This window comes from Mesoplodon mirus (assembly GCF_964341445.2).
Source record: "Mesoplodon mirus genome assembly, chromosome: 1".
In the NCBI taxonomy this organism is placed as follows: domain Eukaryota; kingdom Metazoa; phylum Chordata; class Mammalia; order Artiodactyla; family Ziphiidae; genus Mesoplodon; species Mesoplodon mirus.
In genome coordinates, this window is record NC_138976.1 from 47,163,661 (window position 1) to 47,189,459 (window position 25,799).

The following is a 25,799-nucleotide window of genomic DNA, read 5'->3' on the forward strand; positions in this document are numbered from 1 at the left end:
GCCCTGAATTAGGCCATTCTTGCTTTACTTTCTCCTTATTAGGCTTCCATGATTGTTTCAGAAAGAAATCTTTGTGGGGTTTTTTTTTTTTTTTTTTCCTTTTTGCCATTGGTACTTTGTCATTGGGGGAGAATTCTGTACTTCAAATCAGTGCAGAGCTGGAATGGTTAATTAGAGACAAGGATTCTAAACTTTCTTGAATGAGGCCTTTCTTTCTAGAGACAGAATTCTTGTCTGTTGGACAATACCTGTTGCCTTGATTCCTCAGAGCAGTCACTGTTTGGTAACTTAGTTTCTTTTGTTTTACAGAAGTGCCTCATACTTACAGCCCATTGAAGCCAAGAAATTACCAACTAGAGCTTGCTTTACCTGCTCAGAAAGGAAAAAACACAATAATATGTGCTCCTACTGGTAAGCCAATTGCCATTACCGATATAGTTTGTTTCTCTATTTGCTTCCTTTTTTCCCCTTTATTGAACACTGGGACACAATGGGCAAGTTTCAGTTTTTTGATTGTTCCATTTGTCTTTTGAGACAACCATTCTATTAATATAGTCTCAAGGTATTTAAGGAACATGAGGAAGGAAAGAAAAATGCCCTCTTTTATTTATTTTTTTAAATTTATTTATTTATTTATTTATTTTTGACTGTGTTGAGTCTTTGTTGCTGTGCGGGCTTTCTCTAGTTGAGGTGAGCAGGGGCTACTCTTCATTGAGGTGTGCGGGCTTCTCATTGTTGTGGCTTCTCTTGTTGCAGAGCACGGGCTCTAGGTGTGTGGGCTTCAGTAGTTGTGGCTCACGGGCTCTAGAGCTCAGGCTCAGTAGTTGTGACGCACGGGCTTAGTTGCTCCACGGCATGTGGGATCTTCCCAGACCAGGGCTCGAACCCATGTCCCCCTCATTGGCAGGTGGATTCTCAACCACTGTGCCACCAGGGAAGCCCCCCAAAAATGCCCTTTTTTAGCTTCCTGCAGGCCCTGACTGTCTGAATGCATATTAACTAGGACGCAGCTTGGTTTTTCAGTCATAGTGTAAATTCTGCAGTCGTTAACCTGCCCACATCACCAATTTACTAGTCAGCTCAGTGGGTTTAGGGGAGCCTAAAATAATGTCCTTCCTACAGAAGTAGTTTAGTATACTATTAGTTACATGTTGTCTTTCTCTTTATATGTTAAAAGGTTGTGGAAAAACTTTTGTTTCACTTCTTATATGTGAACATCAGCTTAAAAAATTTCCACAAGGACAAAAGGGGAAAGTTGTCTTTTTTGCTATTCAGCTCCCAGTGTATGGGCAGCAGAAATCTGTGTTCTCAAAGCATTTTGGAAGACTTGGGTAGGTATAAGTTGGTCCAGCTTCTTTTTCTCTAGCTTCATGTAACTGATGTGTTTTCTGCTTTGTGTTGCTTTTGGAAAACCATGATTCAAAAATTTTATAGTAGATTAAGCTTTTATATAATCTAGATGTAGTTCCTTCAGGGATTCAAGTCTTTTTTGTTAGATAGACCTGAAATCCTAAATTCCTTTGATTAGCTCTTGTCAAATGAGTAAATGACTTAAGATAACTTTTATATTTAAATGGCACATTTAACTTTTTAATGATTTTATAATTTATTTAATATTACTCTTTTCCTTACTATTTTCTTTGTCAGTGGCTTACAAGAATTACAGTCAGCCCTCTGTATCCGCAGGTGCCACATGGAATATATTCTACTAGCAATTCTTCCTAGCTTACATTTATTGATCACTTACTATGTGTCAGGCTTTGTGCTGGCACTTAACTTTTCTCCAGATCTGTTCCTTTTGGACTTAGGGAGAATTTAATCCCTTGATGTTCTGACCTGCTATTTCATATCTTTGTGGTTCCTCATTCACATCATGGTTGGTAATAGGAAATTTCTGTCATTTTCCAGGTACAAAGTTGGAGGCATTTCTGGAGTAACATATGACAATGTCTCAGTGGAACAGACTGTTGAGAATAATGGCATCATCATTTTAACTCCACAGATGCTTGTGAACAGCCTTAAAAATGGGACTATTCCATCACTCTCCATCTTTACTTTGATGATATTTGATGAATGCCACAACACTAGTAAACATCATCCTTATAATAAGATCATGTTTAATTATCTAGATCAGAAACTTGGAGGATCTTCAGATTCATTGCCCCAGGTATCTCTAAAGTCAGATGGATTTCTCAGAAGAGTTCTAACCTTCCTAAATCCTGTTTATTTACCCTTGTGGCCATATTGAGGATGTCCTTCTGAGATCCTGAGTGCACATTGTACAACTCATTCGTTAATTTTGATTGATGCATTCATTTATTCACTTAACAAATATGTATTAGGTGCCTCCATGTGTCATGCACTGTGCTAGGCACTAGGGTATAAATATAAAAAGACATAGTCCTTGCCCAAAAACAGCTTAAGTTTTGTGGGGAGCAAAATATGTGAGAATTATGTTATAATTTATGGTGATGGCACATGATGGAGTGGTACAGAACAGAAATGACAGAGATCCTAAATGTGCTATGAAAGTAAAGCAAGACCTAACAGAGATCCTAAATGTGCTATGAAAGTAAGGCAAGACCTAACAGAAGTTAGGATAGGCAAAAACTAACAAGAGTTTACAAGGTAGATAGCTAGATGGTTTTCAGTAAAGGCTACTGTATGTCCAGAGGCAGAGAGTTATGGAAGAGCATGGGGTGCTCAAGAAGCTTGAAGTTCTTTTTTTTTTCTTTGGCCGCACTGCACGGCTTGCGGGATCTTAGTTCCCTGACTGGGGATTGAACCTGGGCCACAGCAGTGAAAGTGCTGAGTCCTAACCACTGGACCGCCAGGGAATTCCCAAGAACATTGAGGTTCTTGATATTGCCTGAGTGCAGAGCGTGAAGTAGTGAATAGCAGCTGGTGAGGCAGGATGGGAGAGAGGGAATGACTGACAGAACAAGATTCCAGAAGAGACCAGAGGGTATGGGATAGTCAGGCAAGTAGATGCATTAGTACGGGAGAGCAGATGAAACACCATTTTTGGTGTCATCAGAGAGGAGTGGCTGAGAAGAGTCAAGACAGAGAATAGATGGAGGCAGGAAGGGTAGGGAATCCCTGGCGTATAACCTCTCTTTTCTCTCGAATGTAGGAGAGAGAGATCGTTCACTGAGGATAATCAAGATGGGAATGGAGGAGGGAGCTCAGGGTGTACAGAGAGGATTTGAAATGGGAGACAGAACTGAGAGGAACACAGAAGAATCGCCTGGTCATATTGGGGCCAAATGAGGTTGGAAACCATGACTATGGTTTACTGATCTCACATTCGAGTTATGTTCTCTAACCTTAATAATAACCCGTTTAGGAAGCACAGGTTAAAAGAAATTCAGTATGGTGCCCACAGACAAAATTCAGTAGAAATCACATTTCTTACAGATTTTTCTTCTAGAACAAAATTGGTAGTTAACTAGATTCCTTGCTTGATTGAATGATTCAGTCATTCAATATTTGAGTGGCTATGAGAGGAAGGAATAAATACTTATTAGGAGACTATTAAACTGAATTCTTTACAAATGTTATCTTACTGAATTCACACAGCTACCGTTTTTTTAAAGTTGAAGTATAGTTGATTTACAATATTGTGTTAATTTCTGCTGTACGGCAAAGTGATTCAGTTATACATAGATGTACATCCTTTTTAATAATCTTTTCCATTATGTCTTATCACAGGATATTGAATATTGTTCCCTGTGCTATATAGTAGGACCTTGTTGTTTATCCATTCTATATATAATAGTTTGCATCTGCTAATCCCAAACTCCCAGTCCATCCCTTTCCCACCCCGCCTCCCCCTTGGCAACCACAAGTCGATTCTCTATGTCACACAGCTACCATTTTTTTTTAAGCTTTTTATATTTTGGCTGCACCACACAGCATGTGGAATCTTAGTTCCCCGACCAGGGATCGAACCCATGCCCCCTTCATTGGAAGCATGGAGTTGTAACCACTGGACCGCCAGGGAAGTCCCACGGCTACCATTTTAAATGGTTGTTGTTTCCCAACTTTACAGACAGCTGAAGATACTTGTCCAAGGACACACAGACAGTGTGACACGGCTGAGATTGGAATGCAAGCATGTCTGATTTTAGTCCTTTTCCTTTTCAGTATGTTGTTCTACACATCATGGGGGAAACAAGGGTAAAGAAAAGTCCTGCCTTGAAAGGGTTTCCTCTCTTGGCTTCTATGCTGATTTGTGTTTAGCTTCTGAGTAGTGACTCCTGCATTTATTCAGTGCTTTGCCTAATGGGGACCTTTCCATTTTTGATGTCATGGAGAATGTCAGAAAAAAAAAAAGTTCTTGCTCTTTATCTGAAGTTAGTTTAAAAAACAGAACAAAACCTACTTTAGCAGGAAAGAGTTACATGAAGGGTTGTGGAAACATCATGCCATTTCCCAGACATCTAACGGTTTGGAATGCTTCTCACAGGTCATTGGGCTGACTGCCTCGGTTGGCACTGGGGATGCCAGAAATACAGCTGAAGCCACAGAATATATCTGCAAATTGTGTGCTTCTCTCGACACATCAGTGGTAGCAACAAAGACAACTTGGAGGAACTGGAGGAGATTGTTTATAAGCCCCAGAAGTGTAAGTGGGATCCAGTAACAAGCCCTTTGGGACTTTGTTACTCGCTGCTATTCTTAGTTCAGGGCCATTTAGATGAACCCTGAATTTTTACCCTTCCTCTGTTTAGTGGAAAATATTTAACCCCAAACTTGGGAAGTAATCACATTTCCAGCTTCTTTCCCCAACGAAGTTCAAGAGTGGCCTGTAGAAAGCAAACATTCTTACTCTTCATCCCTGCAAAACTCTTATAAACCTACTGGCAGTGAGAGAGGGGTGCTTAGAAAATCATGTAGATGGCTCAGTCCTTCCCTGCTTTCCGTGCCTGAGGCAGACACTGAGTTCCCATTCATCATTTGAAATGTATCTGGTAATTTTGGTTGAAGTGAAATTATCTGAACTCATCATATTTTCCCTCAAAAGATCAGAATATGATTTTATTAATAAGATCAACTAACAAATGTTTCTTGAATACGAATGCTATATTAACCCAGCAAGGGAGACGGGTACAGAAGATGCATATGAGTTCATCCCCTTGCTCTCTGAATAGCATATGACTGCATGAGTAAAAGGCAGAACATACATACCTGAAATAGTCAGGGAGCTGCTTGTAATGAGTGTAGAGAAGGTACCCGGTCTACACTTTTTTTTTTTTTTTTTTTTGCAGTACGCAGGCCTCTCACTGTTGTGGCCTCTCCCGTCGTGGAGCACAGGCTCCAGACGCGCAGGCTCAGCGGCCATGGCTCACGGGCCCAGCCGCTCCGCGACATGTGGGATCTTCCCGGACTGGGGTACGAACCCGTGTCCCCTGCATCGGCAGGCAGACTCTCAACCACTGCGCCACCAGGGAAGCCCTACACCTTTTAACATCACGTACAAATTTCTTTATAGTCCAGTCCCTGCTGCCCCCTGAGTTTCATCTCCTCTCACGTCCCATAAGCCCAACCAAGTCGCATTCCTTGGGCTCCTCAAACGGGTCGTGTGGTGTGTTCTGTCTCTAAGCTTTGTCCATCTGAGCATTTGCACATAACTGTGCTCACTCCTTCTTGCCTCTTTATCCCACGACACTCCCTCCCCGGGAAGAATGAGAGAGTCTTTCCCATGCTCCGTGACACCTTGCACATACTGTGTCACAGCACTCTGTGTGGTCATTTGGCTGTGTATCTTTCTCTCCCCTAAGAAGGCAGACCTCTCTGGAGCACAGAGCCTGTTCTTTGCAGCTATCACCAGAATGCAGCATGTGGTAGATGATTAATAAGTTTCTGTGGATACAGTGCAAAAATGAATGTTAGGAACATTGTGAACACTCCTGGGGGTTGGGTGGGAAGGGAGAAGATCAAAGAACAGAGACAGGGTTTAAAATGTGGCATTTTCAGGAACAAGATGCATATCAGCCTTGTCAGAGCAGGGCCTATGTGTTGAGTAACAGGAAAGCCTGAGTAAGAAGTTGAATTAGACCCAGACAGTGAAAGAGATGTTAGAATCAGTGCATTAAACACTAGGGAGCCGCTGCAAGGTTTCTGAGTATTTGTTTTATCATTCAGATGACTTGCCTGCGAGCTTGGGCCTAGGGTTTTACAGAGGAAGTAACAAAGGCAGAGAAAGGTTTGGAGAGGCATGCTTTGAACTATGAAGTGTGCTTCCTGAAAAATACTCATTTGCCTTTGATGGCTCTAGTTTTCAGGAAAGTGGAATCACGGACCACCGACAGATTTAAACGCAACATATCTCAGTTGATGATAAGAGACAGAGTCTGGTAAAGAGTATCTTTGAAGAACTTGGTACCATAACTCTCGGTGAGAATAACCTCATTTTGTACTCTCTCCATATGGGAACAGCCATCTATTGTTCACTGGTGTCTTGCGCTCTCCTTAGTTCAGACAATGTCAAGACCATATCTAGAGGTTGACTTTCTTGATTATAGGTTATTCAGGAGCCTTCTTAGTCCTCCTTTATTTTCTTTTGCTTTTTTTGTCTCTTTTTAAATCCAAAGTAAATCCATCTGGACACGCACACCTGAAAAATACCGTATTTAAATCAATTCATTGCTTTCGTGGCCTTCCAAATTAGCTTTCCATCCTGACCTTCCTATTTATATGAATGAAACCACCATTCCCATGAAGGCTCAGATTCAAACCTAGGGGTGATCTTTGATTCTTTCTTCTTTTGAGGCTCTCATGAAGTCACTAAGTTCTGTTCTCCTTTTTAAACTTAATTAATTAGTTAATTAATTAATTAGTTCACCAGGTGTTGTGCCAGGTACTATGCTAGGTAATGGAAACACCAAGATTAAAGACAGTCTTGCCCTCAAGGAACTCACAGTCAAACAATGAGAATCAGATGCTAATAGTTGCCGTGCCGTAGGGCAGAGTTACACACTGGGCATCATGGGAGCATATGGGAGCTTAGGCGTGGACTGGACTGCAGCGAAGACTTCCCGGGGGAGGTGATGCCTGAGACAGATCTTGAAATCAACCAAGTTAAGACGGAGAGGTAATCAAGTGAGGTCGAAAAGGCATCAGAGTGACTTCCCTGGTGGCGCAGTGGTTAAGAATCCGCCTGCCAATGCAGGGGACACGGGTTTGAGCCCTGGTCGGGGAAGATCCCACATGCTGCAGAGTAGCTAAGCCCGTGCGCCACAACTACAGAGCCCACAAGCCACAACTACTGAAGCCCGTGTACCTAGAGCCCTTGCTCCACAACAAGAGAAGCTACCACAATGAGAAGCCCGTGCACCCACAACGAAGAGAAGCCCCCGCTCGCCACAACTAGAGAAAGCCCTCACGCAGCAACGAAGACCCAATGCAGCCAAAAATAAATAACTAAAATAAATAAATTTCTAACAAAAAGAAAAGAAAAGAAATGGCATCAGATGCAGAAGGAAGGAGAGAGTGCAGTGAATTTTAGGACCTGTAAGATTTCATGATAATTCTAACAAGTGATTAGTAGAAAGGAATGAGGCTAATGGGAGAGGCAAGGGCCAGTGAAGGGCCCAGTAGGCCAAGCTGAGTTTGAATTTTAGCCTAAAAGCAATGGGAAGCAACGGGTGATTTTAAACTGATTAGTCCTGAGATGAGGACACCAGTGAATGAAGAGAGCCAAACAGAGGTGGTGGAGATGGGGTGGTGAAAGGAGGAGGCTTGAGCAGACAGGAAGTGTTCAGCTTTAAGGGCTAGCTGGCTTTGGGTGGGAATGAGAGGGCGGGAGGGCCGGGGTGGCGTGGCACCTGTGTGTGCGCCAGCAGGTGGTACTGGTTCTAGCGCTAGGAGCAGCTTTGGCAGGCACAGGTGAGTTTAGAGTTTTGGAGATGTTGAATTCTTGATGTCTGCAAGGTAACTCCTGGTGTCTCGCCTTCTCTCACACTTAATTTGCTTTTCTCTTTCCTTTTCTTTCACAGCTTGATTTCAGACTTATTCTAACACCTCGTTTGTCCACCTCTGTTTCCCACTGAACCCCCATTACCTGGCTCGTGTGCCTGAAATTACCAGTTTTATCTCGTCAGTGTCCTGCTGGCATCCTTGTTCTTCCAGGCCGAGCTCTAACCTGCCCATTTGCGCCCTGCTCGTGCAATCTGGTTCTGCTTCTCTTGCCAGGTTTCCCCCTGTATGCTAGCTCTGTGACTTGGCGTAATGATTTTGCTTCTCTGAGCTTCCATTTCCTAATCTGTAAAATGTAATATCTACCTCATGGGATTGTGAAATGAAGTGAAATTTTAAATGTAAGACATGTTGATTCTTGGTACATAGTAGGTATTCAGTAAATAAGCATATATGTACACAGACACTACTGAAAACTGTTTCAAGAGGAATATCTGTGTGCAGAGAGTAAGGAAGAAAATTAGAAAGCAAGGCATGCTTAGGACCTTAAATGACTGGCCAGATGGCACAATGAAAAACTTTTTTTTTTTTTTTCTTCAGAAAACTTATCTCAAATTCAAAATAGGAATTTTGGAACACAGAGATTTGAACAGTGGATTATCGCAGTTCAGAAAGCCTGCATGGTGTTTCAGATGCCAAAGATGAAGAGAGCAGGATTTGTAAAGCACTGTTTTTCTACACGTCACATTTTTGGGTATGTGGCTTCTCTGGAAAAGCATATTTCAGTCGTGTCACCTACTGAGAGCTGCACTGTGGCAGCTGAGAGAGCATCACTTAGGAACTTGCCAGGTGGTTCTTATGAAGCAAACTCCAAAAGTTATCCCATTCAGCGTCTTCTTTGCTCTCTGAAACCTAGCACTAGAGGCAACGGGACAGAAACAAAGGCCGAGGTAGTATGCTGTGCCTCAGCATTCCCGTAATTGGCATAATTGGAAAACACTGGGTGGTGATGCACATTATTGTAGATACGTGACCAGTGACAGCCATCTTTAAAGTTCGGTAGGTGGGTTGTGTTGCCATACCCTGAAGCACATGTCTTCCTGCTTTTGGTCAAGCCACATGCTGAGAAATCCAGAGTCTCTGGTTGTTAGCTGGCTAATCAAGAAGGTAAGCAACAACAACCATCATCACCTCTGCCTGTCGTGCTATTGAAATTATTTTAAAATGCACTCAGTCAGTATGAATTTGTAGAATTTTAATGAATTTAATTGACTATGGTGTAAGTGCTCAGTGCCATCATTCTGAACAGGTGCCATTACAATTCAGTGATGGCTTTGGGTGTATAAAAAGGTTAAGCTGAATGTCTGAATTACATTTTTGTGTGATTTAATCTTTGACATGCATTTTTCTTGGAATTTTCTTTCTCTTCTAAGGTAGAATTCTAGAATCCAAAGTGATCCTAATTAATTAATGAGTCTAGCTAATTGAGGGTTTTTTTTATAGTGTAGTTCTAAGGTTTTATTATAGTACTGTTAGAGACCATTCATCTTAAAAAAAAACTAAGTTGGAATAGATTTGAGACAAGTTTATTATTAAAATTAATTCTGTGTTAATTACAGCAAATTGAACTTGAATACAGCGAATGCATTAGACATTAGAAACATACTGAAACTGTTTTCACTTTCAACAGAGATACAATGATGCCCTCATTATCAATGAGCATGCTCGAATGAAAGATGCTCTGGATTACTTAAAAAACTTCTTCAGAAATGTCCAAGCAGCAGGATTTGATGAGATTGAGCAAGCTCTCACTCAGAGATTTGAAGGTGGGTGGCGTTTCCAGGAGAGGAAGCCAGTGGGGCCTGGAGACTCCAATGGCAGCCTACACATATTGTGTCACACTTAGCGACATGTGGTTACACTCAGGGACTTGTCCCGGGCTTAAGAAGGTATTATACATGTCAGGACTATGACGCTTCAGGGAAATCTGGAGCTTATGAAAAGAATCTGCTGCTTATACTATTTCTTGTTTTGAAGAAGGAAAAATAATAGGATTTGCAAAGGATACATCCCATCGAAATAGTCAATTGATAGTAGCATTTTTTGGTTTAACTTTTAGTAATTTTATAAAGGTTTAAAAAAATTTTTTAAGTGTTTTAATGATATTAAGACCTTAATTATATATACATCTTTATAAAGAAGAAAACCAACATGGCTTATAATCCCACTGCCTTCATATTAAGAAAAATATAGGAAAATATTAAATGAAGAATCTCTCTTCTTCCTCTCTCAAATGCTTTTCCCAAAGGTAATTACTGTTAATGTTTTTTTGCCTACCAAAGTATTAACTATACATATGTGTGCTGCTAAACACTGAACAACCAGCTTTCTGGGGGAAAAATGTATGCATTTATCAGTATATTTAATATATGCATTAAATTGATGGTTATTTCTCATAAAATTCTGGTCAGAGATTGGGAGATAAACTGTTTGAACTATAGCTAAAGGTTACAGTGTGTTCTACATTGCTAGAATTTATAAACCTTTTGTAAAATGTTCCCATTTTGCAGAGAAGCTGTAGGAACTAGAATGTATTTCCATGGATCCCAGCAATGAGAACCCTAAACTCAAAGATCTCTGCTTCATCTTGCAAGAAGAGTACCACTTAAGCCCAGAGACCTGAATCATCCTCTTTGTGAAAACCAGAGCACTCGTGGATGTAAGCTTCTTCCTCTCTGTGGATAACAAATTGGCCCAGTACCATTTTATTGAAAAGATTGTCCTTTCCTCATTGCTTTGCAATCAAGCATCCATATATGTGTGGGTCTGTTTCTGGGCTCTTTATTCTATTTTGATTTTCTGTTTGTTTATCCTTACACTAATACCTCACTGTCTCAATCACTCTGATTTATAGTAAGTTTTAATACCCATAGAGAAAGCACTTCATACTTTTTAATTATTTTCATCAATTTAAAAAATTTTAGCTATTGTATGGGTACCTACTGGTACCTCACTAGGGTTTTAATTTGCATTTCACTAATGACTAATACGGTTGAGCATTTCTTCATACACTTATTAGCCATTTAGATATCTCCTTTGGTGAAGTATCTGTTCACATCTTTTGCCCATTTAAAAATAGAGTTTGATTTGGGTTAATTATCATATTATTGTTGAGTTTTTGAGAGTTCTTTTTTCTGACAAAAATGTCCTCTGTCAGAAATGTGATTTGCAAATATTTTCTTCTGATCTTTTAATTCTCTTAACAGTATCTCTTACAGATTGAAAGTTTTAACTTTTGACAGAGTCCAGTTTATCATTTTTTTCTTTTTGTGGATTGTGCTTTTGCTATTGTGTCTAAGAAACCTTTGCTTACCCAAGAGCACAAAGATTTTTTCTATGTTGTCTTCTAGAAGTTTTATAGATTTACATTTTATATTTAAGTCTACAGTCCATTTTGAGGTGTGGGTTGAGTTTTTTTTTTTCTTTTAGCATGTGGGCATCCAATTGTTTCAGCATATATGGTGAAAAGACTATCCTTTCTCCATTGAATTGCCTTTGTAACTTAAAAAAAATCAGTTGACTGTATTTACGTGGGTCTATTTCTAGATTCTCTATTCTGTTCCATTCATTTATACATCTATCCTTGCACCCATCCTACACTGTCTTGATTACTGTAACTTTATAGTAAGTCTTTAAATCAGGTAGTATGAGTCTTCCAACTTTTTAATTCTTTTCAAAATTGTTTTAGCTATCTTTCTTTACCTTTCCATTTTTATTTTAGAATCAGCTCATCCACATCTACAAGAAAGTCTGCTGGAATTTCATTTGGGATTGCATTGAATCTATAGATAAAATTGGGGAGAAATGACACTGTAACAATATTGAGTCTTCCAGTCCATGACCATAGTATATCTCTTCATTTATAGAGGGCTTCTGTATTAGTTATCTAGTGCTGATAACAGATTACCCCAAAACTTAGTAGCAGGAAACAACAGACATCTGTCATCTTTTAATATGTATGGGTCAGGAATCTGGAAACAACTGGGTATTTCTGTCTCAGGGTGTCTCATGAGGCTGCAGTCAGGGTGCTGGCCATGGCTGCAGTTATCTCAAGGCTTGACTCAGAGGACCAGCTTCCAACCTTACTGTGTGGCTTTTGGCAGAATATGTGCTTAGCTCACTCACGGGCACCTCTCCACAGGCTGGCCTCGCAACATGGCCTCTGGCTTCCTCTAGAGTAAGAGATCAAGAGAGGTTGAGGGAGAGCACCTAATATGGAGGTCACAGTCATTTTATAGCTTCAACTTGGAAGTGATTCCCCTCACGTCTGCCATATTTTATTCATTAGAAGCAAGTCGATAAGACACACTGCTATATTTAAAATAGATAACCAACAAGGGCCCTATATAGCACAGGGAACTCTGCTCAGTATTCTGTAATAACCTAAATGGGAAAAGAATTTGAAAAAGAATAGATACGTGTATATGTATAACTGAATCACTTTGCTGTATACCTGAAAGTGACAACATTGTTAATCAATGATACTCCAATATAAAATAAAAATTTAAAAAAAGAAGCAAGTCAGTAAGTTCAGTTCACACTTGAGGGGAGGGGATTAAACAGGATCTGAATACCAGCAAGTGGAAATCACTCAGGGCTACCTTAGAGGCCACCTGCCACATATTCTTTGGTTTCTTTTATCAGTGTTTTGTCATTTTCAGCATACAGATTCTGCACATATTTTGTTAGACTTACACCTAAGTATTAATGCTATTATAAATGGTACTTCTAATTGTTTGTTGCTGGTATATAGAAATACAACTGATGTCTGTATATGGATCTTGTGTCCTGAGATCTTGCTAAATTCACTTATTAGTTCTACATACCCACTATTCTGAACCTTGCCTTTTTCACTTAAAAAATATCTAAGAGATTAAACCATATCAGATTACAAAGATCTATACCATTATAGTTAATTATTGCATAGACTTCAATTACAAGAAGCTTTTTTCCCTCAGGTTTATTAGTCTGAAAGCTACTTAAGTATATTTGTCTGTATACTTTTTTTTAATTGAAGTATAGTTAATTTACAATGTTGTATTTATTTCTGCTGTACAACAGAGTGATTCATTTATACATATACATGCATTCTTTTTTATATTCTTTTCCATTATGATTTACTTTAAGTTTTTTGCATATATTCAATGTTGAATTAATACAGATAGTATACAAATAGTATCTGACTGATAATTGTTTGTATTTTCAGGCTTTAAAGATATGGATTGAAGAAAATCCTAAGCTCAGCTTTCTAAAACCCGGCATATTGACTGGACATGGCAGAACAAATCAGAAAATAGGTATTTATATATAGTGGATTAGATTTAGTATACTATATATATATAAGAACATATATAATATATTTGAACTCTTTCTTATTGCTTGTATTAGTCAGGGTTCAACCAGAGAAGCAAAACCAGTAGGAGATTATACATACATGCATATATACATACATATATATATATTGAAACATATATATGTTGTACACAGACACACACACAGGGATTTAATACAAGGAATTGACATAGACACTTGGACTGGCAAAGCAAGTCTGAAGTCCATAGGGCAGGTGCAGGACCAGGTGGAACCCCACAGCCATGAGCTGTTTGGAGTCTCTGAGCTCAGGGATCACCTAAGCTCTCTTTTAAAGGGCTGACTTGATTAGGTCAGGCCCACCTAGGATGAAGTCCCTTTTGAGTAACAATGTCAACTGATTTAAGAACTTAAATTACATCTGCAAATTCCCTTCACAGAAGCACCTAGGTGAATATCTGGGGACTGCAGTTCGGCCTAACTAAGTGGACACGTCAAAAAGCCATCACAGTGCTCAAATGCCAGAAATTTGTAGACTTTGCCTCCTTCTATAGGTCCTATAGACAAAACCAAAGTTTTTCTTTTAATATTGTTTGGGTATGTTACTCTCTTGCTCAAATTCTCAGCCAATAGATTAAGATTAACTGGAAACAGAAATGTTCTCTATTTTATTGTTATTCTTTAAACTATAGATACTTTATAAAATATTATATATTTTGTAATTTTTAAAAACGTCCTAGAGATAATCCTGAAATCTAGGTAGGGGGGTTAAAGGATGAAAGGCTGCCTCTGTTGTCACCCAGGAGGATTCTAGGTGGCCGGTCCTCATCCTGACATTCTCACAGCCGTGCTCCCCATGCCTCAGTGACCGGCAATGGCAGGTCCTTACTCTAGCTCTTATTTAGTGTTATTTATAATAAGCAGTCCCCTTGCTGCCAGTCCTCGGTCGTCACCCTTGCGCTTTCCCCTTATGCAAAATTTAAACTTCATGAATCTAAAAAGTAAAGTCAGATTTTGAAAAGTTGGCTTACCAAATGAAGTCCAACACCACATTACTGTGGTTGGAATTCAGAGTTCTCTGCCATATGACTCCAGCATGAGTCTAATTTGATTTTCAAACTTTGTTATTCCTCCACACATAAGCACCCAGAAACTATTTTCATACTTGTTTGTTCGTCCGTCCCTCCATTCATCCGTCCGTCCGTCCATCCATCCACCCGCATTCGTTTAGAACTTACTCTGTTCCAGTCACTGTGCATCTGCCAAGCAGCGTTCCCCTCCTCCTAAGACTAGACCACCAGGGAGGGGTATCCCTCCTCCAGACCCCGCAGCACCCAGTTCCGCCCCCATTTCATTGCTCATCACATTGAATTGTAGTTTCCTATTTATATCCTTCTTCCACAAACTAGGAGCTCCTTGTAGATAAAAATGAACCTTTTCACCATTCCAGCCTTATCTGACAGACCATAACTGCTCAATGAATATTTGATGAACAAATGAATAAGTTCAGAAATTAGTGAAGTATGGTATCTGTCTTGGGCATATTTATTGTTCAGTAGAAATGATGGTGGAAAGAAATTGTTTTGGCCTCAGCAAAATATATCTCAAGATTTTGGCTTTCAGTATACTAGGGAAAAAATGGAACTTTTATAAATTCAGGACCTCCCTGGTGGAGCAGTGGTTAAGAATACGCCTGCCAGTGCAGGGGACACAGGTTCGAGCCCTGGTCCGGGAAGATCCCACGTGCCGCGGAGCAACTAAGCCTGTGCGCCACAACTACTGAAGCCTGCGTGCCTGGAGCCCATGCTTTGCAATAAGAGAAGCCCCCACAATGAGAAGATGTACACCACAATGAAGAGTAGCCCCTGCTCACCACAACTAGAGAAAGTCTGCACGCAGCAACGAAGACCCAACGCAGCCAAAAATAAAAAAATATATATATATATAAATTCTATTAACTCTGAGGTGGAGACCACTGAAATTCTTTCCTTCTCAGTGTATCAGTGGCTGGGAACTGCATACTGCTGGATCCTAGACTTAAATTCAAAGCCCGATTCTGCTGCTAGCTAGCTGTCAGTTTACCATACCTCCAAAACGTCAAGATCTTCACCTGTAACAAAGAGGAATCATAATGTTTGCCGCATCAACCTAAAAGGGCCTTGTGAAATTCCAGTGAGTAAGTAGATGTGAAACAGTCTTGTTAGCTGAAAACTGCTGTGCGTGTGCAAATGTGCTAAAATTAGCTGTTAATATTTTTGCAGAAAAGTCAATATTTGTTTTGATATACCATGACCAAAGCCACATAGCTAGTAGTTGCCACAGCTGGGATTTTAGGTCAGGCAGACTTGTGGCAGAGTCCAAGTTGTTGGACCGCACCTTAAATATCCTCTCAAAAACAAGGACAAGGATAGGCCCTATTGCTAAGGGTTGTTGTAAGATCATGAATGTAAAGCACTTATCACAGTACCTGGCATGTCATAAGCATTCCATAATTAATAGCTATTTTTTCAAGGGTAAAGTTCCCTCTTGGTGAGTTATACCTGCCTTCTGGCTCTGACACAGGAATGACCCTCCCAGTACAGAGGTGTGTATTGGATGCATTCAGAACTGACGGAGATAAGATTCTGATTGTCGCCTCGGTTGCTGATGAAGGCATTGACATTGCTCAGTGCAATCTGGTCCTCCTATATGAGTATGTGGGCAATGTCACCAAAATGATCCAAACCAGAGGTAAGAAAAGCTTTCATACCATTACTAAAAGGCTGCCACTTTATCTGATTTGTGAATGTGTCTGTCATTCCAGCCTTTCTCCTTTACTGTGACCAATGGCACAGTGGACCCTGGTATTATTGGCCCTAAAGGTGGCTTACTTGGTCAGGACTGGGTGGCTACAGTTTTGTCCACTAACATATACTTATTTTGGTTCTTGTTCACAATGAATACTGATTACTTGATCGACATTGGCTGAAATATTTATGGAAGGATAATTCCAACTTTGATTGACGCTTTGGCAGTCACATATGGACCTTTCCTGGTTGTGCTTAGGTGCTGGTGGGCTCCCTGTATTCCAGAAGAGACACTCCAAGGAGTTGTGTCCCACTTGAACTAGACAGTCTCCTAACTGGTCTCTCTTACTTTTTCTAATTTCCATAACAATGGTTGCCACATCTTTTTTCCAGAAAAACAGCTCTGAGCATGTCCCTTGCCTGTTTAGAAACTCCAGTGTTTCCCCAATTTTCTTGATGTTAAAGCATTTTCAAAATCCAGCACCCACTTATCTTTCCAATCTTATTCCCCATTCTTCCATTTTATTCATTAGCCACTTCAGCCTACCTGACTTGATCATTTCTTCCTTTTTGAAGGAATTGTGCATGTACTGCTTCTGCTGACCTTTGTTTTTCCTTTTCTCCTGCCTCCATATCACCTGTCCCTAATTCTCCCAGCCAGCAATAATCTCTAATTTGAATGCCTGTGACCCTTTTATCCATCTTTCTTTTTTTAAAAAAAAAAAATATTTATTTATTTATTTATTTATTTATTTATTTATTTAGCTGTGCCAGGTCTTAATTGTGGCATGCGAGATATAGTTCCTTGACCAGGGATCGAACCCTGGCCACCTGCACTGGTTAAGCACGGAGTCTTAACCACTGGACCACCAGGGAAGTCCCTATCCATCTTTCTTTTTTTTATAAATTTATTTATTTATTTTTTGGCTGTGTTGGGTCTTCGTTGCTGTGTGTGGGCTTTCTCTAGTTGCGGTGAGCGGGGGCTACTCTTCCTTGTGGTGCGCGGGCTTCTCATTGTCGTGGTTTCTCTTGTTGCAGAGCATGGGCTCTAGGCACACAGGCTTCAGTAGTCGTGGCACGTGGGCTCAATAGTTGTGGCTTGCGGGCTCTCAGGCTCAGTAGTTGTGGCACATAGGCTTAGTTGCTCTGCGGCATGTGGGATCTTCCCGGGCCAGGGCTTGAACCCGTGTCCCTTGCATTAGCAGGCAGATTCTTAACCACTGTGCCACCAGGGAAGCCCTCCCTATCCATCTTTCTTATAGCAGTTATCATTTTCCACCTATATTCCGGTGGTTGTGAACATATCTTATTTCCCCATTTCCCCATCTGTTTATTATTCATCTTTGGGGCCCTCACCGTGTCATCCTGAGGGTTCATGCCAGATTGTCTTTAAGCAGTATTTCTAATAATGGGCCTGTCCAGTCACACTGTACCATGGAGACCCCGAGGAAGCCTGCCTAAGGTGGGCTCCTTGTTTATCTGAATGTTTAATGTGCAGGTGCACACCTGAGTTTGACTTCACACCCTACCAGCTCAGCTTTTCTAGAAAGTGGGATTCAGTGAACCAAAGCTGAATTTTAGGAATACCCCTATTTCTCTCATATTCTCAGATTTATCAGAGTTTTAAGTCACAGACACCAAATAAAATATTTATTTTCTAATAGGCAGAGGAAGAGCAAGAGGGAGCAAGTGCTTCCTTTTGACTAGTAATGCCGTTGTAATTGAAAAAGAAAAAATAAACATATACAAAGAAAAAATGATGAATGACTCCATTTTAAGCCTGCAGACGTGAGATGAAACAGTATTTAAAGAAAAGGTAAGTCTTTGAATCTGTGTTACTCTTTCAGAATCTGACTATAAGTCACAAACAGTCCCTGTTTGTGAGCATGGCTGGTACCTGTTATTGTATTGCTCTGAGTGTTATTTTACTTTACTATTCCATTCCATTCCATTCCCCGCACTCTGCGGCTTGTGGGATCTTAGCTCCCTGACCAGGGATTGAACTGCGCCCTTGGAAGTGGAGTCCTAACCACTGGACTGCCAGGGAATTCCCTGAGTGTTATTTTATTTTACTTTTAAAAAAAATTTTTAACATTTCTATTTATTTATTTATTTAGGCTGCGTTGGGTCTTCATTGCTGCGCACGGGCTTTCCCTAATTGCAGCGAGTGGGGACTACTCTTTGTTGCGGTGCGCAGGCTTCTCGTTGCGGTGGCTTCTCTTGTTGTGGAGCATGGGCTCTAGGCACATGGGCTTCAGTAGTTGCAGCACACAGGCTTCAGTAGTTGTCGCGCATGGGTTTCAGTAGTTGTGGCACGTGGCCTCAGTAGTTGTGGCTTGTGGGCTCTAGAGCGCAGGCTCAGTAGTTGGGGCACATGGGCTTAGTTGCTCCGCGGCATGTGGGGTCTTCCCGGACCAGGGCTTGAACCCAAGTCCCCTGCATTGGCAGGCAGATTCTTAACCACTGCGCCACCAGGGAAGTCCCCAAAGTGTTATTTTAGAACCATAAGTTTATGCTTAAAATTTCACCCTGTAGTGAGCATCAGATTCATTCTGCTTTGAGTCTCAGTGAGTTAAAATATATTGTATTAGTGCTAATACCTGAAACTATGTTTTTAGATCTAAAAGGCAAACTGAGCTAGACTTGCCCTTAAGTTGACAGTTCATTATGAGCACTACACCCTAACACTGCAAGACACAGCTCTTCTTAGTCTTTTCCTCAAATATCTCTCTCTCTAACATCCAGAGTCCTCAGGGAAAAGCTTCCAGTGCACTGTGCCTGGGAGGTGTGCCCAGTGTTGGAAGTATGTAGGTATGGATAATAGTGTAAACTTCGGAGTAGCACACTGATTCAGTCCAGCATCTTGGTAGTGACCTTAGTTTGATTGTAATTTCCTTTATAACACAGAAAAATGGGGGGCAGATTGGGGAAACGCACACATACACACACATACACATACACCCATACTTTCTGCAGACCATTTGCAGAGATTTTATCTCAGACTCTCTGGAAGCATTGAACTCTGCAGGTCTGGGGCAGGAGCTTTAACATTAGAATCAGTGGTTCCAATCCCAGTTCTGCCACTTATAAAATGTGTGACTTCAGGTAGTTCCTCTTTGAAATCATCATTCTCCTTGTTTTTAAAGTTGGGAAAATAACAGTATTTAACTCACAGGGTAGTTTGGGGGATAAAGGGAGATGTATGCATTGCTTCCTACAGTGCGTGGTATAAAATAAGTGCTCAAAAATGGGAGTTGTTACTGGACGGAGGCATGAGGCCTACTTTAAAACTTCATGAGGATGAGTCTTAAAATTTAGTAGACCGATTCCATAGGGTTATAATTTTGAAAAGTCATAATTTGTATGCTCAAAAAAGTATTGAGAAGCAATGAATGATCTAAAGCAAACTAATACTTAGTTTAGGAAAAAATTACAGTGTTATGTCAGCGTTGACTCATTTTAAAGAACATTTCTTCCTAAAGTTTGGAGAACAAGATATTTAAAAATACCTCTTCCACACTTTCACTGAACAGAATTGAAGGGCAATTCTTTAGTTCCTTTTAATTTCCCTCCTTAATTTAACTTAGGATAGGGTTTTTTCACTGAGCCACTTCTCCATTTTGTAGAATACAGGGACACTGCTAATAAAGGCTTTAAAACCATGTTAGCTTTGGCATAATTCTTTATCTCCCCCACTGAGTAACAAGGTGCTTACACTCACATGTGGCAGAAGCAATAGAGTAAAAGTCTTGAGGCAGACGGAGGCTGGAACAAACACACAGACATTCTTTTGTAGGCAGTACACCAGGCCATAGAGTGGGGTGAGGAGAAAATGGTTTAAATATCTGTTGAATTAGGCTATTTAGTAGCATTTGGGATACCCCTAACACCCACAGATCAAAAACGGGCAGAGATGGTAAAGAATCAGCAAGGGCCCAGCACGAGTGCGGCCATGAGTCATTGGCAGCTGGCAATGCCATGGCAGCTGGGAGCTCAGAGTCTTGGTGTCGTCCCTGTCTTATCCTGGTGACCAGCCTCCACTGCTCTGTTGAAAGAGGAAGACCTTGCTTTCAAAGGCTTAGGAGAAGTATAATAAGTTAGGGAAAACCTTATGCTTTTAAAACTAAAAGGAATTATGGTTCTTGGGGTAAGCCCCCTTTCTGTGGTGTTTTGTTAAGGGTTGGGCATTGGATCTGAGCACCTGGGCCCTTCATATCCAAGAAACTCTGCAGAAGAGAGGGAACCAGTTCAGAGGTCTTTAGGGAAATCCCTGGGTAGGGGGGAGGGAGACTGTACACTTTCTTCTCTGCACCCACAGCTGCATTGTCCATTGTCTACGTGTGGCTGACCTTCACCAGAGCACTGTGGCCCTTGGAGAATCTCTGGTTACTCTCCAGCCATCTGAACATGTAGAGAGCCCAGAATCATCCAAGAACTTATTTCTATGATGGAAGCTTCAGGATCTGGTAGTATTTCATTCTGGAGGAATAAGGTATAAAGGATATTTTTCACAGTTCTAGTTGTGGAGGGTCATTTGAAACCAAAATGAGGAAGCCTACTTTCCTTTCTTATGAGTAGAGAATAAGATATGGGTTGAAAGTTCAATTTGACGGAAGAACTTCCAACGTGATGTGTACCCATGACTGCACGCAATCGGGGTTTCATAGTTGCACTCTTTCCACCTCAGTGCAGGGAGTTAGGCTGCTTCTCAACCACAGGTGGGCGATGGGGAAGCAGTGTGCTCTAGACTTAATTTGTGACTTTGGTTGAACCTCTTTATCCAGTTACTGAGTTTTACTTAGTTTTCAGTATAGCAGTAATAGTTAATTTTAATTTATTAGGATTTATATTTATTGACTTTATTGACATTTAAAATATTTGAGATTATTAATATTTAATTGAATTTTAGTATATAATTGAATATCATTAGATATAAGTGAATTTTTAAATTGGATGCCCAAAGGGCAAGTTTATATTTTTACCCTCTTTCCTATCAAATCCCCCCCTACCCTGAGCCTGCATTAAGTAGTGATCAGAACCATGTCTGAGAAAAAGAAATTAAAATTGCTCATAGGGAAATATATATCATGTAACCCAGGAATTTCACTTCTAGAAACTTACCCAAAGGAAATAACAGGATTAAATATACATAATACAACAGTTTTACGGCAGTGAAAACTTGAATTGAAAATAGGAAGCATTAAGCATCCTTTATTCTTACAAAAACGATGAAGGTAATTTCAAGTGGGATGGGGTGGGGAGTTGGGGGAGAGAAAATCATATTTTGATTGTTTTCCTAACCTATATTCCAGGCCTAAATTTTTAAATATAAATCAAATTTTATTTGAATTTGAAGTGCTTTAGAGATCAATGGATTCTCTTTGGATGATCAGTAACCAATACAAGATATACGGGGGTGGGACATTCCCATTCACAGTGACAATAACTGTGGCTCATACATGCAGAACATGGGCTCTCCACCAAGCCCTGCAAATGCTTGTTTATTTATATCAACGGGCCTCACAGAGTTCCATGTGGTAGAGCCTCTTATTATGTCATGCTCCAGGAGGGAAACTGAGGCATGGAAGTTTTCAGTGTCAGTAGACCACACAGCTGGTTACGGGTGGAGCTGGCAGGGCCCATCTGTTTAACTACTACATCTATTGGCCTAACCAGAAATGTCTGAAGTGTAAATAAGGACAACTAAAAAAATTTTACTTAGAGATAGAAGGTAGATTAAGACAAAAGAAATGCCATGCTCTTGAATGGAACCACTGAATATTTTAAAGATGTGCATTTGCCGAAAATTCTCTTATAGGTTTATCATAACCCATAATCAAAGTATAAATGATTTTTTAAATTTTATTTATTTATTTATTTTTGGCTGCATTGGGTCTTCATTGCTGCCCGCAGGCTTTCCCTAGTTGCGGCGAGTGGGAGCTACTCTTCATTGCTGTTCGCGGGCTTCTCACTGCAGTGGCTTCTCTTGTTGCAGAGCATGGGTTCTAGGCGCGCGGGCTTCAGTAGTTGTGGCATGCGGGCTCAGTAGTTGTGGCTCACGGGCTGTAGAGCGCAGGCTCAGTAGTTGTGGTACATGGGTTTAGTTGCTCCACGGCATGTGGGATCTTCCTGGACCAGGGCTCAAACCCGTGTCCCCTGCATTGGCAGGCGGATTCTTAACCACTGCGCCACCAGGGAAGCCCTAAATGATATTTTAACTTGATAAAATGGTTCCTGAGTTTATACAGAAGAATAAATAAATGAAAATAGCTATGACATTTCTGAAAAAATAACTCATGAATGGGTATTGCCCTACCCAATACTAAAGTACAAATCACCATCATTAACATTTTCATGGTTTTAGCAAAAGACTAGCCTAACAGATGAGGCTAACAACAAGGAGCATTAAAACTATGCCAGGCAGCCCTGAGCAATTATTAACTCATCTTACCTCCCAACAGCCCACAAAGTAAATGCTATTATTATTCCCATTTTGTATAATAATTGAGGAAACTGAGGCACTTGCCCCAAATCACACAGCTGCTAAGTGGTAGGAACAGGATTTGCACCTAGGCTATCTGGTTCCACCTGGAACACTTGATAAAAGAGAGGCAGCACCACAAACCACTGGGACAGAGCAGATCCTTCTACAGCTGATACTGTGGAAATCACCATGTTCTTTCTTCCTTTATGATGTTTCAAGTTTTCTTCTTTTATCATATCCTTCTGTTTAGAGAACTTCCTTTTGCTCTTCTTTTAGGGAAGGTCTACTGGTGAACAAATTCTTTTAGTTTCCCTTCATCTGAGAATGTCTTGATTTCCTCTTTATTTTTGAAGGATATATTGCTGGACAGAGGCGTCTGCGTTGACAGGTTTTTCTTTCAGCATTTGAAAAATACTGTGTCACCTTCTTCTGCTCTCCCATAGTGTCTGCTGAGAAATCTGGTGTCATCCAGATTGTTTTTCCCCTATAGGTAAGGTGTCAGTTTTTTTCTGGCTGCTTTCAAGAGTCTTTCCTATGTCTTTAGTTTTCTGAAGTTTAATTATAATGTGTCTTGTTGTGGTTTCTTTGGGTTTATCCTATTTGGATTTGTCCAGAATCTTGTATCTGTAGGTTTATGTTACATTATGTTAAATTTGGGAAATGTTCCATCATTATTTCTTCCAGTACTTTTTAAGCTCTGCTCTTTCCCCTCTCCTTCCAGGACCCCAGTGTCATAAATGTTAGATATTTTTAAATGGTCCTAAAGGTCCCTGAGTCTCTGTTTATTTATTTATTTATTCATTTATTTCGGTCTATTTTCTTTCTGTTGTTTACATTGGGTCATTTCTATTGTTCTGTCTTCCAGTTCACTGATTCTTTCCTTTTTCCTCTGCATTCTGCTGTTGAGCCCATCCACTAATCTTTTTATTTTGGTTATTGTATCTTTTAGTTCTAAAATTTCCATCTTGTTCTTCTTTATGTCTTCCGTTTCTTTGTTGAGCCTCCATATCTGTTCATGTTTCAAGAGTGTTTGTGATGACTCATTGAAGCATTTTTATTATTGCTACTTTAAAATCTTTGTCAGACAATTCTCACATCTCTGTCATCTCCATGTTGGCATCAATTGTTTGTCTTTTTTTTCATTCAGTTTGAGATCTTTCTGGTTTTTGGTGTGAAGAGTGATTTTTAATCAAAACCCAGAGATTTTCATACTATGTGATGAGACTTGGGATCTTATTTAACCTTCTGTGTCAGCTGGCTTCTTTCTGATATCATTCTGGCAGGGGAGATGGGGGACACTGTTTCATCACTGTCAGGTAAAGGTAGAAGTCTTGGTTTCCTACTCAGCCTCTGTTGATACCAGCAAGGGGAAGCTCCTTGTTACTGCTGTGTGGGGATGGGAGTTCTGGCCCCCCATGTGGTCTCCAGGGACACCACAGGTGAGGGGGGCTACCATTTGGCAGGACTGAAAATCCTGGCTTTCTCTGACACCAGCAGGTGGGAGTGTTGAGGTGCTCTGTAACAGCCCTGCAGAGTGGAAATCTAGGTTCCACACGTAGCCTCAGGGTTCAGGGGGTTTTGTTGTTGTTATTGTTGTTGCTGTTTTTTCCTGTGGTGTTTGGTAGAACAGCTGTTGTCTGAAAGTTTTCTGTCTTGCTGGCTGCCCCTGTCCTGGTGGCTGCCCCTGTCCTGGTCTTTTGGCTAGAGAGATAGGGTTTTGTTGAGATTTCTTTGTCTGTCCCCATAGTCATTTCTGGTCGCCAGCTTCTTCAGCTCCATGTCTGGGATATAAGAGGCAAAACGAAAACCCAGGAAACTCACTACCATGTTGTTTCTAGGGTCCCAAGGTTCCTAGCTGGTCTGCCCTCCTCTCTTCACCCTACAGAATCTTATGTTTATTTTATATATAATGTCCAGGGTTCTTAGCTGTACTTAGCCAAGGCCTAAATTTTGAGATAGAATGTGGTCATCCTATACAGACATTTAATTTTACTGAAATTCAACAATACTCTCTGTGGTTGGAAAGGAAGAGAGAAAAAAGATTTTAGGCAGTGAGGGACTCTTCTGCCTACTGTTCCATTTAGTGGGTTTATGCCTTGAGAGTGGGTGTAATTATTCCTGAAACAGTTAATGCATATCATATGTCTGTTTGTGAAGGCTTTTTATTTTTTTATTTTTTAAAAGATTTAATTTAATTTTATTTTTGGCTGTGTTGGGTCTTCGCTGCTATGCATGGGCTTTCTCTAGTTGTGGTGAGCGGGGGCTACTCTTTGTTGCCGTGCACAGGCTTCTCACTGCGGTGGCTTCTCTTGTTGTGGAGCGTGGGCTCTAGGCGTGCGGGCTTCAGTAGTTGTAGCACACGGGCTTCAGTAGTTGTGGCACGCGGGCTCAGTAGTTGTGGTGCACGGGCTTAGTTGCTCCGCTGCATGTGGGATCTTCTCGGACCAGGAATCGAACCCGTGTCCCCTGCGTTGCAGGCAGATTATTATCCACTGTGCCGTCAGGGAAGTCCCTGTGAAGGATTTTTAAAGTTTTACCAACTACTAAAGTAGAAAGCATGGTTCACATCACTATTTTATGGACATCTTTAGTGCTTTTATGGGCATCTTTGATGAAGATATTAAAAGACTAATTGGAGGCCACAATGAAACATTAACTAACAAAGAATTCTCCTATTAGGAGAATCAATAAAATTACCTATGAGATTTTTATGAACAAAGCCAGGTACTGTATGTTCATGGAAGTTGTATAGGAATGAATGATTATGTACATATATATGTATGTGTATATATATCCTAGTTATACTCAAATTACATATTTGAGGAGGTTCTTTTGTTTGTTTGTTTTGGTTTTTTGCATCTAGGTTTGCCAGATACAGATTCATGAAAAATTCATCAGGGATAATCAAGGAAAAGCAAAACCTGTGCTTGATAAGGAAAATAAAAAACTGCTCTGCAGAAAGTGCAAAACCTTTGCATGTTATACAGCTGATATGAGTGATGGAGGTAGGCAGTCTTTTTAACAAATAGCACTGGGTCATTTTTTAGCACTCATTAAAGCTTATTATCTATCAGTGAGATATTTATAGTAAGAATATTATTATTCTGTTGTTATCATGGCCATGGTCCATGTATTTTTAAAAGGCTAAAAAGTTTAAAAGAAACCCTTGATGTTCAGCAATAAAGAAATAGCTTAAAAATTGCTGCACAACTACTTAATTATATATTATGTAGCCATTA

The 25,799-nt window shown here is 40.4% G+C and overlaps 1 protein-coding gene across 1 annotated transcript in view; it reads left to right on the forward strand.

Moving 5' to 3' along the window:
• The window catches only part of RIGI (RNA sensor RIG-I), a gene marked incomplete at its 5' end in the record, with an annotated part of 43,794 nt that overhangs the window by 14,578 nt on the left and 3,417 nt on the right, over positions 1-25,799 (forward strand). Inside the window, 19 exon segments of the mRNA XM_082625134.1 lie at positions 310-411; positions 1,178-1,331; positions 1,909-2,167; positions 4,469-4,577; positions 4,580-4,627; positions 6,281-6,340; positions 6,343-6,399; positions 8,521-8,616; positions 8,619-8,674; positions 9,611-9,746; positions 10,491-10,498; positions 10,502-10,600; positions 10,604-10,639; positions 13,187-13,277; positions 15,853-16,020; positions 17,741-17,865; positions 17,869-17,892; positions 25,424-25,554; positions 25,556-25,565. Coding sequence (XP_082481260.1) covers positions 310-411; positions 1,178-1,331; positions 1,909-2,167; positions 4,469-4,577; positions 4,580-4,627; positions 6,281-6,340; positions 6,343-6,399; positions 8,521-8,616; positions 8,619-8,674; positions 9,611-9,746; positions 10,491-10,498; positions 10,502-10,600; positions 10,604-10,639; positions 13,187-13,277; positions 15,853-16,020; positions 17,741-17,865; positions 17,869-17,892; positions 25,424-25,554; positions 25,556-25,565 — 1,769 coding nt within the window.